Source organism: Amphiura filiformis, chromosome 8 (assembly GCF_039555335.1).
Source record: "Amphiura filiformis chromosome 8, Afil_fr2py, whole genome shotgun sequence".
In the NCBI taxonomy this organism is placed as follows: Eukaryota; Metazoa; Echinodermata; class Ophiuroidea; order Amphilepidida; family Amphiuridae; genus Amphiura; species Amphiura filiformis.
In genome coordinates, this window is record NC_092635.1 from 61,315,369 (window position 1) to 61,333,560 (window position 18,192).

The 18,192-nt window shown below is 36.0% G+C and overlaps 1 protein-coding gene across 3 annotated transcripts in view; it reads left to right on the forward strand.

Moving 5' to 3' along the window:
• The window catches only part of LOC140159319 (GATA-binding factor 2-like), a 62,671-nt gene extending 48,087 nt beyond the window's left edge, over positions 1-14,584 (forward strand). For all 3 annotated transcript variants that reach the window (XM_072182755.1, XM_072182754.1, XM_072182756.1), the window contains exons 4-6: positions 2,094-2,239; positions 5,029-5,154; positions 11,421-14,584. In XM_072182755.1, the coding sequence (XP_072038856.1) occupies positions 2,094-2,239; positions 5,029-5,154; positions 11,421-11,795 (647 nt within the window). In that variant the 3' untranslated portion in view covers positions 11,796-14,584. The remainder of the gene's footprint in view (positions 1-2,093; positions 2,240-5,028; positions 5,155-11,420) is intronic.
• Positions 14,585-18,192: the final 3,608 nt, after the last annotated feature.

Genomic DNA, 18,192 nt, shown 5'->3' on the forward strand with positions numbered 1-18,192 from the left:
ATGATTCAAGCTGAGCAAAGCCCCATTTTGTTTGCCTTAGAAACGACAGAATATGGCGTACCAGTCTACAACAAGATCGAACTGATAACCACCATGTGCATGATTTGAAGCAACAAAAAAACTCGCACTCAACTTTCCGGATCTTGTTACAAAGCCATAATTATTAATTTATGTTTGCTATGTTAGTTCAGCCAGGCGTTGCGTTTCCTTTATAGTTCGATAAAATTTATCAAAATTTTACTTTCGACTGTTGTCATTTTCTGTTGTGTTGGGGTGACCTGCTTCGTTATCAATTAATTCATCTGTTACTATTAGTATGTTAATTTCATACATGTATCTCATCTCGATGTCTATGTAGATACGATACTACTTTCTACTCCTGAAGCATTCACTTCAAAACATGTCATAACAACACCTATCGTTTAGTTTGATTGTTGCAGTATTAACTTTTGGTTTTGCCTATAACAATAGATATTAGTTCTTTGTTAATGACCAAATTGAATTGAAATTAATACCAGTAAAACCAGCGTAGTCTTGACAACTAATCACAATTTGCTAGGAACGATATCATACAAATGATGAACTTTCGAAGTAAAGTATCATCTTTTAACAAAAATATATTTTCCTGTATCTTTCTGTAAAGTTGGTATATTTTACCACATGTTTTGCTAAACGTGCTCAAGGCTTTCATTGCATGCTGAATCAGACTGAATGACGACACTAATTCCCCTTATGTCCTATTTTGATGTGGGGTTTCACTCGCCGAAGGCCAGCCCAGCTTAGCCCGGGTCCTGATTCCTGAGACTTGTTGAGTACCCCTGTTACCACGTCATCACGTACATTTCGTGTACTTTCTTGCGTCAAATAGTTTTCAACATGATGCGAATTCTGCAGACTGATCTGCGCTTTAATAAAAGACTATTTGTAAGGTCATCGACTGAGAGTTTGAGAAGGTGATCATCTGTGATTTCTCGAAAAAAAATTAAAGACTCGTCAACAACTTTGGCGGGCAAGTTTCTTAAAATATGACGTTTATTCAGTACATTTCATGGAAGAAGTTCACAATCTATACTTGTATAGTTTCCCTTAGCTAATACTTTCCACGAAAAATACTGATAAGGTTTTAATATCACAAACCTTTAAATGATTAATCCATCAAAAAGATAACTAGAATAGTGCCATTTGCCTCACAAACCATCTATGCACAAACTGAAGTCCATATTGAAAACAAACCAAAACCTCAGAAGGGAAGAATTTTCCCGCTAGAGCCAGTAGAGCGAGGTAGGGATGCATCAAGAGCCTGAGAAACTATAAACATGATAAACTACACTTACAAAAATACACAAATTAATACCACACCAGTCGATTATCTAGTCGATTTGGAATAATAGATTCGTAGTAAACAAATCTGAAAGTCTGTAGATATTTATCTAAATTCCTTGCAAAACAAGATATACGATTTTTTAGACAAACTCACTGAATACTAATATGGAGATATTTGAGGTTTAAAAAAAATCAAATATCACCATAAACATAATTCTTCCCAAAAAGTGTTAAATTTAACCCTAATTGAGTCATATAAGACATATTTTTTGGTAATATTTGGCTCACGTGGCTTTGCGTTTAGTGATATCCACATCTCACCTTGCATTCAATTTTCATGTTAATTATATGATGTGATTTGTCTATAGGATGCATTGAGATGAGATAAACTATTGAACTATTGACTCAGTTGAAAGGGGAACTCGTGTCTTGATCCAGACTGTTTTGTAGAAACATCATTCCTTAAATTTATCTAATAGCATCCCGATAACAAAAAATACCATCACGAAAATGTTACTCAAAATTATCAAAATTAGATTTTGTTTATACAATTACAACATAATCTAGTTTGATTTATTATATCTCCATCAGCAAATTAAGAGAACAGCTGATCTGAAACTACGAGATATCACTTCATTCATTCAGATGCTGGGCAATAAAATATCTCCAATTTGTTCAATTACGATGACAGGTGTTTGATAAAATATGTTGAAATTATGTTATTAGATATTTAATATTAATTTGTATATTATCCATTTTGATCCTTACAGAAGGTCGTGAATGCGTCAATTGTGGGGCTACATCAACTCCGCTGTGGCGAAGAGATGGAAATGGCCACTATTTGTGCAACGCATGCGGCTTATATCATAAAATGAATGGACAAAACAGACCTCTTATCAAACCAAAGCGAAGACTGGTAAGAAATTATTTTAGATAAAAAAAAAGATGTATTTTCGATCAAATTTTGATCAGACATGTCAATACGTAGTATTTCATGTGATCATATTATTAGACCTACATCATGTATTCGTGAAGCTATGTCTTACAGTATAAGTAACCCAGATCAAAGAAAAGTGGCCAATGCCCAGCCAGGGAATGTGAAAATAATTAATGAAGACCCTTCTTTTGTTGTAAGTTCATTGGCATTTTTGTGAACTTTGTAAGTTTCCGTTAACATCCGTTTATGAGACAAGTTACGTCGTGATTTTGCTGTTAAGTTGTGTTCAGCAAATTTCTTGCCAGCTCATGCCTTGCCATTGCCAAAGGGTCTACACTAATACTTCTTGGCCTGAGCTTACTATGGGACGCGAATCATGTGAATTTACTTGACTTTTTTTGTCACAACACTCACCATGCTCATGATAGTGTTTCCGCGTTTTGTATTGTTTGCCATCTCATCTTCTCATGTTTAAGCACAGCCTTAAAGCTACAGGTAAAACTAGAGTTGATGTGCTTCAAGAGCCACGGATATCAGGCGGCTGCTATATGACCCCTGTTGACCTGTGAATGTATTTTGACCTCAGCCAGTGTTTATCAATGTATATATTTTACCGTAAAGGCATTTTTCCTGACCACTTTCGCGAACCATGGTTATTTGGCTGGATGACCTCTGAAAGACCTTTGACCCTAACCAAGATAATGCATTACACTTTGTTTTCATTGTTATTTGAAAATGACCCCAAACAGCCCCTACATGACCTTTGTTAGTTAGGGGGATCATATAATATATAGTTAAGAATCCTGGGTACTATTTACAATAAACAAAATGAGCTTTTATAACTCCTACCTAACATGTGACCCCTATCTGTAAACATTCCAACAGGAACTTGGGTCAGTGTATGATCAAAATTGGCGGCTGGCATTTGTAGCATTTTAAGCACTTGGAAGAGAAAGGTTTTGGAGCTCGAATATATATACCGCCTGATTTAATTCCAAAAACTAAGTAACATTAAAGTGGTGGTGCATATAGCACGTTGAACTATATAAGTGCTAATCCTGTTAATTTGAAACAAGCTTGCAAGTCAAATTGCCTACTTCTTCTTTCCATCAATTATAAAATGGTTATTACATGTATACTTAGTACTTAGTCGACATAATTGCCCGAATTCAAAAACAAATAATCAGGCAGTCAATAATGATGATAATTGGCCTCGCAATGTATACCGAATTGAAAGTGTCCATCCTTTACACTGACGCTCTTATTTCAACATAATGCTGGACACCGTGGTACAGATGTGACAATAATAACAGCCAAATTAAATACAGGACAGCCTATGCTTCAAATGTTCATACATTCAATGGCGGCAGGATATATAGTTATAATTCATCGCCATCGGACTTATTATATTTGATAAAACCCTTGCATCTGACAGCAATACCAATTTGAAGCGCCTTACTCCAACAACTTGATTGCATTTGCTCTCATAAATCTAGGTATAGTTGAGAACAAGGGGAGATGGATGGAAAAATTTCACGCGGTCCAGGAAATTGTATGATTAGTTTGGCGGCCTTAAAGTTGCCAAACAGGAAACAGTCAACTCTATAAGACAAAGGAGGTCAAATCAGGCCATTGCTATGATGTATATAATAACACAAAATATATTACCGTACAAAATGGTAACAGTTTATATCAAATGTACGGTATTCCAAGAATCGTCATGGAAAGCTCCATGAATGCTATTGAACATGTTGAAAAACACTCCAGAATTATATCTAGGGCAAAACTGCGTGAGCTCATAATTCGATCCTGGACTCTGTCACGGTTGCTTACTGTCTGAGGGACGCTTTTTTTTTCTTTAAAAACTTTCAGCCCCCTCCCCCCAGTCAAATGCACGTCCCTTAGCATGCTTAGGGGGCCTAATTTATACAATTATTCAGTCAAATGAAATGAAGCGTTTTTAGGCATGAGATTTTTTTAGGCTTTTGACTGAATTCAGGCAGTTTTGTTGTCCAAATGTACGCATTTTTATTTTTATTCAGCCTGTTTTGGGTCTTTTAAGGCCAAATTCACGCACTTTTTCAGGCTCAATTTTGCCCTTGAAGTAGTTTGTTGTCATTCACAACATCTTCATCGAGGAAGTTTGTTTTATGTTGTTTGCACTATCTGCGAGACTACCGTAATAGTTGTCATTAACCATTTGATTACATCCAAAATGATTTCCACCAAGTAATTAATGAGTTATTATGCATGAAGATACCCTGCAAACACAAACCATTTTTTTGCTTTGGTGAAAATGTTTTGACAGACTTAAATGTCGGGTTATAATAAGGTTGTGAAAACGTGATTAGAACGTTTTGTATGAAAACACACTATAACAAAATTTCTAAAATGTTGTCAAAATATTATCAGTGTAAAAATAAAATGTTTTTTTGCTAGTTTTCAATTTTGCCAAATATTTTGTCAACACTTAAAATATAAGCATAAGCCTATGTTGGAATAAGTTGCAGTCAGTTAAATAATATCAAAAAATATTTTTGAATGATATGAAAACGTTTTATACCCTTTATATAACCTGACATTTAAACGTTGTCTGGCAAACTTTTCTAACCTCTATAACACGGTCGAAAACGTTTTTTTGTTTGCTGGGTATAGTAATTGATCAGTTTATACCTATAGGCCTACATGTTTGTGAAATATTGCATAGGCCTACCTGTTTTAGAAACAAATGGGATTAATATAAAATGTGCTTTCTTTTTCCTCAACAGTCTGCAGCAAGAAGAGCAGGAACGTCATGTGCAAATTGTCAAGCAACCACAACAACATTGTGGCGAAGAAACCATAACGGCGACCCTGTCTGCAATGCATGCGGACTCTACTACAAACTTCACGGGGTAAATATCAATTTTATTTTTCCTTATTTATAGGCCATTGCTGTAAATTGGCTTGATCTTCAAAGTATTATCGGAAATTTATTAAGTATAGGTAGTTAAGAAGTCTGTGCTTAATATATGAACAAATCTAATTTTAGTGGAGGAATATATAATTATTTAAACCCGATATTCAGGCCTGCGCTATACACTGGAGAATCTTAGACGTTTGAGAGCACGTACACAATATTGACGATTAATTCAAAATGTTGAGTCTATCTGCTTACAAAGTTCATATCGGAATTTTTGAAAATAAAAATCTGTCATTTTATACTACCACTTTGTAAGATGCAAGTTAGATTTATGTTTCTTGTGGTTTTTTGGAACATAAGCCTAGGCTGCGCTTTTTTGTTCATTTATACAACCATTGTGGCTCATACGTACTTCCTAATAGGGCCTACCTTGATTAATAAAAATACATGAACATTATTTAATATTATAAGATCATCTTGCCCAATGTCTGGCTTCAAATGTTAGACATTATATTAGTTTAGATTTTTTGAACATTTGCTTTTTCTTGTTCACTCAATTCATAATTGTGTAAGCCGGAATGAATTTTAGCCTGTAGACGTATAGTTTTGTTAGTTGGCAAGTTATTTACTTGACTTGTCCCAATATACAGCAATTTGTATGTGTGTACCATGTTTTGCTGCATGTATAGTCGTATATTTGTTAAGGTTAGGGCCTGTGGTGCTGATTGGCAAGTATACGCGATGAGCCTTGACGTGGAAGTTCATGTCCGCTCGGTCATTGGCCTTTCTCCGCTCCCCCATCACATCGGGGTTCTGTGGTTGGACCTCTCTGCAAGGTCCATTCAGTTAACTGTTTTCTAGTTTTTCTAGTTTGTGATACCACCCGCCCTTCTTCCGAATAACCAGACAATACCTGCATTAGGACAAGTTCAAAATGTTTCTCTCAGACAAAAGAAAATATTCACTGAAAAGTAAAAAGGAAGTATTTAAACATTCAACAAACAATTTCAAAAATATTGTGCAATTTTTTTTATTACATGGTATAATGGTCAGCAGTTGAGCTAGCTGTTTTAGCAAGTTGTCAGTGTTAAATACATTTTTTTAAACTTTCCCAATAATGATGCTTATCAGCATGAAGATCAGTGATCTTACAAATTAAAACTTGAAATGAAAATAAAAAGATCTTAAGATAAGGACTACATGTATTTTTCTGCATTCGGCTTTAAAAAAATAATATTAATATTATGGTTTGTGAAAAATTGACAAATCAAATTTAATTTTCAACAAACAACAGAAAACCGGGAAATCATTGCGATCCACGGTAAAATTAATCGTCTCGGTTTTCATATCTCATCACAATCTGACCCATTAGTTTTCATTTTACATCCTACTTGATGAAAACTTATTAATTTCTAGGATTTTTCATTTATTTTCTAAAGTTCATATCAGCGTTCGTTGTGTAACACTTGTTTTCAACTTAAAATTACCTTGCCAGATAGTATCTGAGCAGAACAAAGTATTTGAGAATAGAAACCCACTTGGGATTGAGCAATCGCAGATTATCAGTACGAAGTCATTGTTGATGAAAACACTCACAATTCAGCAAGTCGAGATTATCGAGGAACAGAATTGTGATAGTCATTTATGTTGGAAGATATTGAGGAGGCTCGTGTATTCAGGCTATTCCCTTGGCAGTCAAAGATTGCGGGCGTTCGGTTGAAGAGACCGTAGGCGGTATCAGGCGGGTCTTAATTGCGGCCCAGAAGCCCCAGGACTTTCTCTCTCCATCAATACAAGAGAAACGTCCCGAACGTCTAGGCGCCATCTTCTTGCCACAATTTCCCATAAGGCATCTCGGCTAAAGGCATGATAGGTGTTTTTCCTTTCTTGTTCATTTTATGTATTTGCAAATTTATATATATATATGATGCAAGTGAAGTTACCTTTAATCAAATTCTAAGAATAGGCCTTAGGGTCATGTCGGAGACAGATCAATGAACAAACAATAAGCTTGTGCTAATTTATATTAATCTCGCTAATTACAAACGGGAGATAATACCAATACGTATCCGGTCATCTGTAAACATCGATTTTAAACTAGTCCCGATTCCGGAAAATACGATGGACATACTAATGTTTTGGGTTAAAAAAAGATTATCCCGTTTTGTCACATAAAGCATCATAGCTCAATCCTAATCCATTAGTTGGTAAGGCAAAATAAAAAAATAAACATGTTTCACGTCCCCTCCCGCTTCCTTTTTTGAGGTTTCCTCAAATATATTTTTATTTTTGAAATTCAGTTATAACTTTTCAAAAAATATGTCTAGGAAGTTGGAATGCTTTCTATAGCCTGATAAGATACAAGAAACATTTTAGGAAGGTTTTGTGATCATTGAAGGGGATGTAACTCTCAGAACAAGAAATAAAAAAGGGCCTCCTTCTTTTTCCAGGCATTATTGTATACGCTAAAACAGCTCAAAGTATGGGTATTTACACCAATTTTGCGATAAAAAATAGAAAATAACAAGCCCCCTCCTCCTCCTTTTTTTCGAAAACCAGGACGTGAAACATGTTTTATTTTTTACTTGGCCTAATATAATGTAAATTCTAATATTAAATATTTGATAATTTTTTAGAAATAACTGTAAGTGCGTTTTAAAGCGTTTTACACAAAAAAAAAAAAAAATCCATGATGGAAATAAAGCCTAAAGAATTGTAGGCCTACAAAGTCTAGAGCCTAATGTGCACTCTAATTTTGTTTATTAACAAACTAACTTTCTATTTTATGTAATAACCAAATATTAAAATCGAACATAACAGCAAGATTGGCATATATTTAAAAAAAATTAAATTGTGAGAATAGCAATTAACTTAAGTTCAATATTTAAGATAACCCTAAATTTACGTTGTTTGTATACACCTGACCCCATTTTTATCCGGGATTGTAATAAATAAGGAAAACACAACCCAAATTAAGGATGCTCTAAATATTTCTTAACTGCCACCGCGAATTATTTTTAAACTTTTTCCCGCCTGACGTCAAAGTACTAAACTCAAGGACCCCCCCCCTCTTTTTCGACAAGTCTGTCAGCAGGAAGAGACCTTTCCGCCTGGATCTCTTATCTTGCTATATCAAGCATCCTACTATTGGTTTATCAGTTTCCGTTCAACATGGTCCAGTTTCCTGTAACTCAGTGTCGTCCAACGACTCCCTCAACCCCAACCAAAGCTGGGTGCTAGCAGCTAGTTGCCTAGATCAGCTAACACTAGGATCCACAACATGCTCATCTATCAAGGCACGGTTCTTTAACCCCAATACATTTGCACATTCATTGAATGACCTTTGACAATTTGAGTATAAAAACTCATACTCTGCAACTTGAGGTCAAAATTTGCACTCTTGATTGTTTAATTGAGGTTATTGAACTATGCCATTGGGATGAGGTCATTGTGGTCCATAGTGTAACCAGAACACTAGGATTGAGACATTTTATAGATTGAGGGGGCTTAGATTCCTTTGGGGACCAATGTTTCCTAAAATACGATACACAGGGACGGGTTGTACCGGACGATTATGGGTTATGTACGTCAGACTTACGACAAAATGACGTAAATTGACGTAAGGGAAGAATTAAAAAGTTGGGTGGGTTGATGACTAGTCGGCCTGTGAGCTTTGGGGCAAGGGGCAAATGCGGTCAAAAAGCACGGGCCAGCACAAATGGGTGCCCGGTGCCTGAACATCAATGGTCCCAAAAAAGCGCTACCCTGGATGGGATCATATTGGCTAATACTCCTGCTCTCGTCACCTTGTAAGAAACAATAATGCCAGTACAACTCAATGGCAGACCGTATCCCTGGCATGTTTTACTCGAAGACACGTTTGACAGGTAACCCCATACCTTTTCCTGCATGAAAAGAAAGTTTAATTTAGAAAGTATGTTTACTGTTTGTATTTTATTAATGGTTCCGATTAGGAGTTTCCATTTTTCCACATTGATTGCAACGGTTATACACCTGGGATGATACGAGTAATCACTGAAATAGGTCTCCATGAACTCTTTAACATTTTCTAAAAACATTAACGTGTGATGACTTACAACAACAACTTTACACTCGATATGTCCCACTCGATGTATCTCGTACCATATATTAATTTGTTGCTCCAAATATCCACAACAATAGATTATGATCTACTTTAATTACCGCAATATTTCTTACAGTTTCATACACTGCCTTGAAAATTGTATATTCTTAACAATATATTCTTAACAATTTCCTGCGCGTAGGAGATAAACTCCTTTGGGATATACCTTTTCAGGTTTGACTCCTTCTACACCTCAGAGAATTCCAAAATTATCCATTGCTGCATGCTGTTCAACTCACTCGTGTTTCTTTGCACAAATTGTTGTGCCAGCTATATACAATATCGGGAAGGGAATAATGACTTTATTATGACCATATTCCAAACAAAATGAACATGGCTTGCCAATGGATGATGTCTAGGTGACTGGGTTTATTGTCCGTAATTCATATCTTAATAAAAGTCCGTGAAAAGCAGGCCACAACCAATTACTATTATAAACCAGCATCCAAAATGTGTTTCATGTCTGTCTAATTCAGTAATTGGAATCAGTGATTTGATGTGTGCGACGTGTGCTCTAATTTGTCTGCGCAAACTCCAGATTGGTCATCACATACAGATCTCTTCTTTGATATTTTTGTTATCAAAGCTTATCTTTTTGTCAATTTTATGCATGTAATGGCAGCTTTAAGTTGCTTGGGTTTCAATTTTTATACCTGAGAACCACATGGGCCAAGTATTAATCTATTATGCATGGCAAAAGATGTGCTTTTTAATCTTGTAGATTTTGAGACCAAAACTGGATAATGCTTAAAGTATCCTTCTCGTTAAAACATGGTGAAATAATCATGTCAGGTGGTTTCAAGTTTTTCCGAGAAAAACCCTGACAAGAGTCCATCCATCCTGGTTTCCTAGGGATTATTAAAGGTCCAATTCCATGATTTTAGTGTTAGCATTACCTCATGCTCACATTACACAAGATGGATGTTCCCAAAGATAAGGGATTTCGGCACGTGTCGTATAAACAACAAAAGAATAAACGCTCAATAGTAAAATTTACCCCTGGGGATATTTGGCGCACAATTTTGTTGAGACTGATTTATAAACTTCTTCAAGTACTATGTTTTTGTGTTTGTGAAACACCCAGCTGGTGGATGTCACATAAGGTCATCCGTAATCTTGTACCCTGCACGTGGCAAGGGCACAGAGGGCACGTTGCCAAACTGATGTTAGCTGACCCCATGACCCCTAACAAGCTCATCGCGGAAATAAGGAAGGTCGGGGCTTTTTCTGCACGCGTTTTCTGTCTGGATTGATAAGCAGGAACTATAAATAAAATTGTAAGACTTTCCACGATATCTCCAAGTTGAATGAATGGGTTATCGTTTGTTTCTTGTTTTTATTCAAAATGATAAACTATAATTTCACTGAATCCCACCAGCGTGTCCGGCTTAACATGAAATTTGTTTATTGCAATGTCATATGAGGAATCATTTTTGAGATTAATGGGGGATTTGTGCATGATTCCTGTTGTTATAGGTGTCATCTTTAGGGATAACTTTACAAATCGTAAGAGACATATTGACAATTTGTGTCTGTTATGTGATTCAAAGCCCAACAGCACATTTTACTTAATGCTCTAACACTACGGAATTTTATCAGGTAGGGGAGGGAGGCAACTTTCAAGAGCCTGGGTATATTTTGACAACATTGTGCAAAATGGGCTAAAAGTATTTAAAAATCTTATCAGGGCGGTGAGCAGGGGGGGGGGGAGTGGGAAAGATTCACAGTTGAAAGCTGCCCCCCCCTCCCGAGCTGCCCCTTCCCACTGGTTACTACGCCACTGCTTTTATCACATGGTGCAAACTATTGACTTCAAAATGTGATGAGTGGGAATCTTTGTGATAAATATACCCTGCGCTTCTCCTGGTCTTCATTAATATAAGGGGATGTGCAATTATGTGGGGGACAGTGAGGGGAGCAGAACTTGACGAAAATGGTTCAAAGTTCAATGGTTCAAAAAAAGGCCTATTGAACTATAATGTTGGAACCAGAATGGAAAACAATCAAGTGATGCAGAAATATAAATGAATTCTTGAATTCTTGACCTATTAACAACGATTTACATTGATAGTTAGCCTAATCATATTTTTATTTTTCTTTGATCTCTTCTCCAGGTAAGTCGACCATTAACGATGAAGAAAGACGGCATACAGACACGAAACAGGAAACTCTCCTCCAAATCCAAGAAACTCAAAGGAAAGATGTCATGCGACGTGCTGAAACCAATCGAAGATTACCCCAAATTCCCCAGCTTTAGCGAGCCACAAATCCCCAGTCATTATCATCATCAACCTCTTAACAACATCAACAGCGACTACGGGATGTCTACACACGGGGCTTCACTTCACCATCCGTCACACCACTCGATGGCGTACTCCTCACCGGCGATGTGCAACCCTCTTTACCCTCCCACCCCACATCACGTCTCCGTCCCCTGCAGTCTGTCGCTCTCATCGCCCGCCACAAGTATGGTTGGGGCAATGGCATGAAAGACTTAACCAATTTTTAGAGTCTGCAGTCAGTACTGAGCTCCAAAGACTAGTGCAGTAAATATTATTTTTATTATTAGCTGAAAACCATGTGAAATTGAACAATATGAAGATCAGTATTGATGAAAACTCTGACGTGTAAGTTACACCGGCATTCGAATTCAATAACACAATCCCATTTCACTTCATGAGACAGACCCCCGTCCGAATAGATCTTGAAACAAAATATGCTTTACGAATGTGTTCAACAACTTAACTGTCAAAAAGATTCATTTCATGCATAGCATATGCAGGTATAATCTCAATTTCATAATTCTGTATTATCGCAATGACCATGATAGTAATCTTTTATTTCCTCAATAGTTCACCATCATTTCATCAACTAGCACATAAGTCATCATTTCGTGAAATGGGAAACCTTGTTTCGTCATTGTATAATAGCAACATGCCCATGCATGTGTGATGCCATAGCTCAATGCATAAAATCCTATTGCCAATTATGAAACATTTAATCTGTCTGTATTAATTCAATATCCCCATGATGGTGAATGACGAAGAACATAATACCATTAATGCCAAATCTGTCCTGAAAAACTGAATAACTTGTAGTTCATTTTTATCGTACAACTGTACAATATAAGTGTAGAGTAAGGCTGTTGAACTGGTTAACTATGTTTTGAAAACTAAGCTACCAGTCTATTTTCACACAAAAATCAGTAACATTTGCACAGTATGTATTAATTAACTTTGATCATGTTCATTTAGACAGTATAATGTGCGTGTATTTATGCCACTTTGCTTGCCAACTTTTAAGAAAAAGCACATCGGTCACAAGTTACTATCTATAAGATCATAATCAGTATATCTTAGATCAGGTTTTCTTTTGACGCATACTGATATATGCAGAAACTTTGTTACCTGTTTTTACATAGAACACAATTCAACAAAGTGAGCAACTTTTCAAAGATGAAAGTAATCAAAGAAAAACTTGTAAGGAATTACAAATTTCTTCAAGTTTGTTGATCACACACGTGATTTTTTTTACTTGTATAAAAGTTATTCTGTTATACTGATTAACAAATCAAAATGCTGTTATAAATACTTATGTGTTACACGCCCACCCATGACTTATCAAGAGGTCTTTCACTCTTGGTACATCATGTTCATCATAGAACGTTTAAAGCTATTTCCAAATCACTTTTAAACTATTGTAAGTGGCCCAAATGTATGTGTTTATGAAACGACCTATATTTGATTTCAAAATATTACACCACTCTTATGAAGATATAGCATCTGTATATTAGAGGCTTGAGCACCTTTTAAGATTTCATATACTACAGACAACATAAAATTAAGGTACCACTTATTTTCACCCCCTGTATATTCTAAACAAAGACAGATAGGCTATGTCATAATTATATTGAACCAGCAGCCAATGGCTGCATCTTTTAGTTCAGATTTAAGACCTCATTCATTGAAATCAGTAAAGAAATAAAGGAAGATGCAAATTCGAAAGTTGCAGATTGCGCATTGGATGCCCAGTGTGCCATTTGCACTTTCCATTTATTGGAACACAAATGCAACTTTTTGATTTTTGTTCCTTCCTTGGGGTTTCGATCACCGTTTCTTTAATTATCAACCGATTTCAACAAATGAGGTACAGGTATTGGCTGCTGGGTGTAATTTTGACGTATTTGTCTTTGTTTAGGATATACAGGGGTGAATATAACTGGTACCTTTTGACTTATTTGCTTATTTATAGACAATAGATGACCCTTTAAATATCGTCATTTATCGAGTACAAAAACACGGAAATGTTTGAATGTATTTTCTATTTTCTATCAAGGTGTAAATAGTATTGAGCACAGTGTATACATATCTGTACATGATACTGATATTACTGCATGTTCCGTATTATTTGTGTAATGTTAATAGATTTAACAATGTGGAATACGCTTGTTAAAAAGTATTTAATTTTACTTCAAAAACTGATTGTGAACTGTAATGAGGTGAATGATTTATCAGTTTATAGTACAACTCGTAATAATTCGTGAAGACGTCTGGTTGAGGATAGCTGGAATTCTTGATCGTTTGAGAATTTCCTATCTTCAGTAGATAGACGTCAAATGAACGACCCTTCTTGAAGTTTAAATTGAATTGTTTTGTTACCAAAGTGAGATATGTATATAACCATGATTACCATCAAGATACACAAATTGTTCTTCTTTTCTTTAAAATTAAAATGAACGAATTTACTGATGTTTTCCACCTGTTGCTACTCGAGTCCATTCACTATGGACCACAATGGCCTCATCCCAATGACATAGTTCAATAACCCCAATTCTAACAATCATAGTGCAAAATTTGACCTCAAGTTGCAGAGTATGAGGTTTTGTACCCAAAGGTCATTCAATGAATGTACAAATGTATTGGGCTTAAAGAACTGTGCCCTGATAGATGAGCATGTTGTGGATCCAAGTGATTTATTTGAACGCATATTGCAGTCGCAGATACTTTGCATTCGATATTTAATATTGCCCCAAGTGTGCACATTTAATTCACGATTTTGTTAATTACATCAAGTTTGAGTTGTAAACACTACTCAATTTGTTGTGTTAGAAACTATTTACATTATCCATATGGTTGTAAAGATAAGGATTAAATGCGACTTCTATACCACGATAACTGACTTGCCTGCAACAGGAAATCGTATGCTCTTTAATAAAGAGGTCAGTAGCATCTCAAACATCGGCAAAGGCACATTTCATTATTAAAATGTGTTGGGTGCAGAGTTGAGGTTAACGAACTGTGCCTTTGGAATTGCGACCATATTCGTACGTGTCAGTGCGTGTCAAGATGTAACGCAATTTCTAAGTCATTTTGTGAGTAAAAGACACGCTATACTATTGTGCGGTACACAGTGCGCAAAATAAAGGTACCAGTTATGTTCACACCCCTGTATATCCTAAACAAAGACAGATATGTTATAATAGGAGCCAGCAGTCAATAGCTGCACCTTTTAACTCGTATTTAAGTTCTCATTCGTTGAAATCCTTAAACAAATAAAGACACGACGATCCAAAAACCCAAGGAAGATTCAAAAGTTGTAGTGTGCTACATTGCATGCCCTATTGATTTATACACAAAGCGTTCTCGAACAAGAGAACTAGCGCCGTGCTTACCATTGATTAGCACATTCAAACTAGCGCCGTGCTTTCATTTATTAGAACATAAAAGTGCAACTTTTGATTTTAGGTTTTAGATCACCGTTTCTTTAATTCTCAACCAATTTCAACAAATGAGGACTTAAATCAGAGCTAAAGGGTACAGGGGCTAGCTGCTCGTTTTTAATTGGGACATATTCGTCTTTGTTTAGGACATAAAGGGGTAAACAGGTATCTTAATTCTTTTGCGCACTGTCCCGTTGCCAGATAATGCTATGCATCCCTTCCATTGATTGAAATGAAATTCTGCGGCGATTCTGTACCTTTCTATTCAGTCACATCTAGTGTTTGTACCTTGTAAACTCTTCTGGTAATCTGATCGAAGATTTTACACTGCACATGCTACATGTGACTAATAATTTCCATGTATTCGATGGTTATATTTTAGAATATATCTTATATATAGCTTACGTGTTCTTAATGGACCGCTTTATATTGTGCCAAATATGAAGCATTATGTGATATTATAGTGATGTATCTGTTCCAGTTGGTCATATTGAACAAGTATTATTAATTAATTAAAGTTATTTTCAATCAGCTTTATAAATAACTGCTTAAGTGTTCCGTGTGACATCGGAACATGAATCGGTTGTTTTTGTGTTGTGTATAATGTATAGTGGTAATAATACTATTAATAAAATGATTTGAAAACATGAAAATGATAACAACTTGTACCTTTTGTCTTATTAGGTTGTTGTGATATTTCAATGAAGGAAAGTAAAAACAGGCCCACGGTATTCTTTTAAGATAGCGATTTAAAATACCGTGTTTAAAATATAGTGCGCAAAAGAATAAAGGTTACGTGTATGTTCACCCCCTGTATATCCTAAACAAGGACATATAATCATAATTGGAACCAGCAGCCAATAGCTGCATCTTTTAGCTCGAATTCAATACCTCATTCATTGAACTCGGTAAAGAAATAAAGACACGTGATCCAACAACCCAAGGAAGATGCAAATTCAAAAGTTGCAGTTTGCTCCATTGCATGTCCTATTGATTTGTACACAAAGCGTTGTAGTGCCGTGCTTTCCATTGATTCTCACATTCAAACTAGCGTCGTGCTTTCATTGATTAGAACATAAAATTACAACTTTTGATTTCGTTCCTTCCTTAGGTTTTAGATCACTGTTTCTTTAATTCTCAACCAATTTCAACAAATGAGGTCTTAAATCAGAGCTAAAGAGTACAGATATTGGCTGCTTGTTTTAATTTGGACATATTTGTCTTTGTTTAGGATATATAAGGATGAACGTACCCGGTACTTAAATTCTTTTACGCGCCACTGTATACATATGGTATGCATATAGCTATCCTATCCTGCGCCCAGAAATTATCCGAACACTTAAAATAAACCATGTTTAGGTAAATATATCCTGCATCCTGCACATTATGACACTGTATTGAATTCAATGCGACCTTTAGAAGCAAAGCAAAGAAAATATGTTTTCAACCCCAAAATAACATTCTGTTTAGAATGTTTTGTATCAAGTTTTCAAGAATGTTATTAAAACGTTTTTATACCCTTTATATAACCCGACATTTAAACGTTTTCTGTAAAACATTTTTGTTTGCTGAGCAGTAGATTATCAAAAATGTTTTTTAAGGTTATGAAAACGTTTTAAACTCATAATATACCCTTTATATAACCCGACATTTAAACGTTTTCTGACAACCTTTTATAACCTTTTGCGAATGATGTCGAAAACGTTTTGTGTTTGCTGGGTATGTCCAACATTGATGTTATGGGAATTAGGGTTAAGATTGAAAGGATGGGATCCCAGCACAATAATGCGATGATGCTTTTTTCGGAGCAACTTTAACTTTTAGCCCCTGTACAACATGCAAATTGACCTTGAACCTGTTGAACTTCGTAACTACATGTCATAAGCGCACAAAAGCTATATTTTGTGATCCTTATAACTAGATGAATAATTTGATCATCAACATGATCAATATGGCATAAACAAAAAGTCAAAATTGTCATCATGGAGTCAAAAAGTATTGCTATCATGCTGCTGGTGCTCTTTCAGCTACAAGTGCCCTCACAGCTACAGGTGCTTTGGAAATACACAAATCCTGTTAACACTTTTCTTTCATAACTTTCTTTGAAAGTGTACGATTTTTCAAATAAGTAACAAAAACTGGGTCTCTAAGTTAATTAGATAGACAGTGGTACCAATAAAATAATAAGCGAAGGCTGTCTGTCTGTCCGGCTACGGATATAGATCGGTACCGAATGTTCCATGTTCACCGGGTGGTTTTAAAGGTCATCGGAGGTCAACGGTCAAAATTTCAAACTCTGTCCGACCTGTCTCAAACATGGTGGATGGAACCTTTGATAAAAGGTAGACATATGTGCGAAACAAAATCAAGGTCAACCCAAGTCACTCTATGTTTTCACGCAAGACTCCTCGCGAGACTCCTCGCGCGTTTCTGTGCTTATATCTTCCTTTGTTTTCCGGCACGCAAAAGGTCTTCACACTTGACAAAGGTTTATGACCGAAAATTTGTGTTTTATTTTTGCTATGCAAATAAATTAATATGATGTGGTTTGACAACAGCTATTTCTCTTGAACTTTATTATGAATTTAAACTTCGCCCAATTGGGCTTAAACTTGGTGAAAGTAATTCTCCATATCACAGGAGCATGGACAAAATAATTCAAACCAAGGTTACCCAAGGTCAAAGGTTCAAATGTCATACAGGGCCAAACGTTAACGTACACCCAATTGGGCTCAAACATGGTAAAAAGAACCCTCGATACAATTGGAATATGTCAAAAGGTCAACAGGGTCATCAGGGGTCAAACAGTTTCGCTATCATACTGATGGTGCTCTCACAGCTATAGGTTGACTAGCTAGCAGACTTGTAGTGATTCGACTCGACTCGAGTTTTGGTGACTCGATGACTCGACTCGAGGCAAGGTGACTAGACGACTCGACTCGACTCGAGGGTTGATGACTCAATGACTCGACTCGAAATTTGATGACTCGACTCGATGACTCCATGGTGCTACCTTTAGATTAGGAGATTTCAAATAAACTGATACAAAGGGTACACGTTTACATTTTGTGTCATATCAAGTGTGTTATTTTGACACGTGCCTTCTATTTATATAACTAAAATGAAAATTATATGTAGGCCTATGTGTGTAATGTACATGTATGATT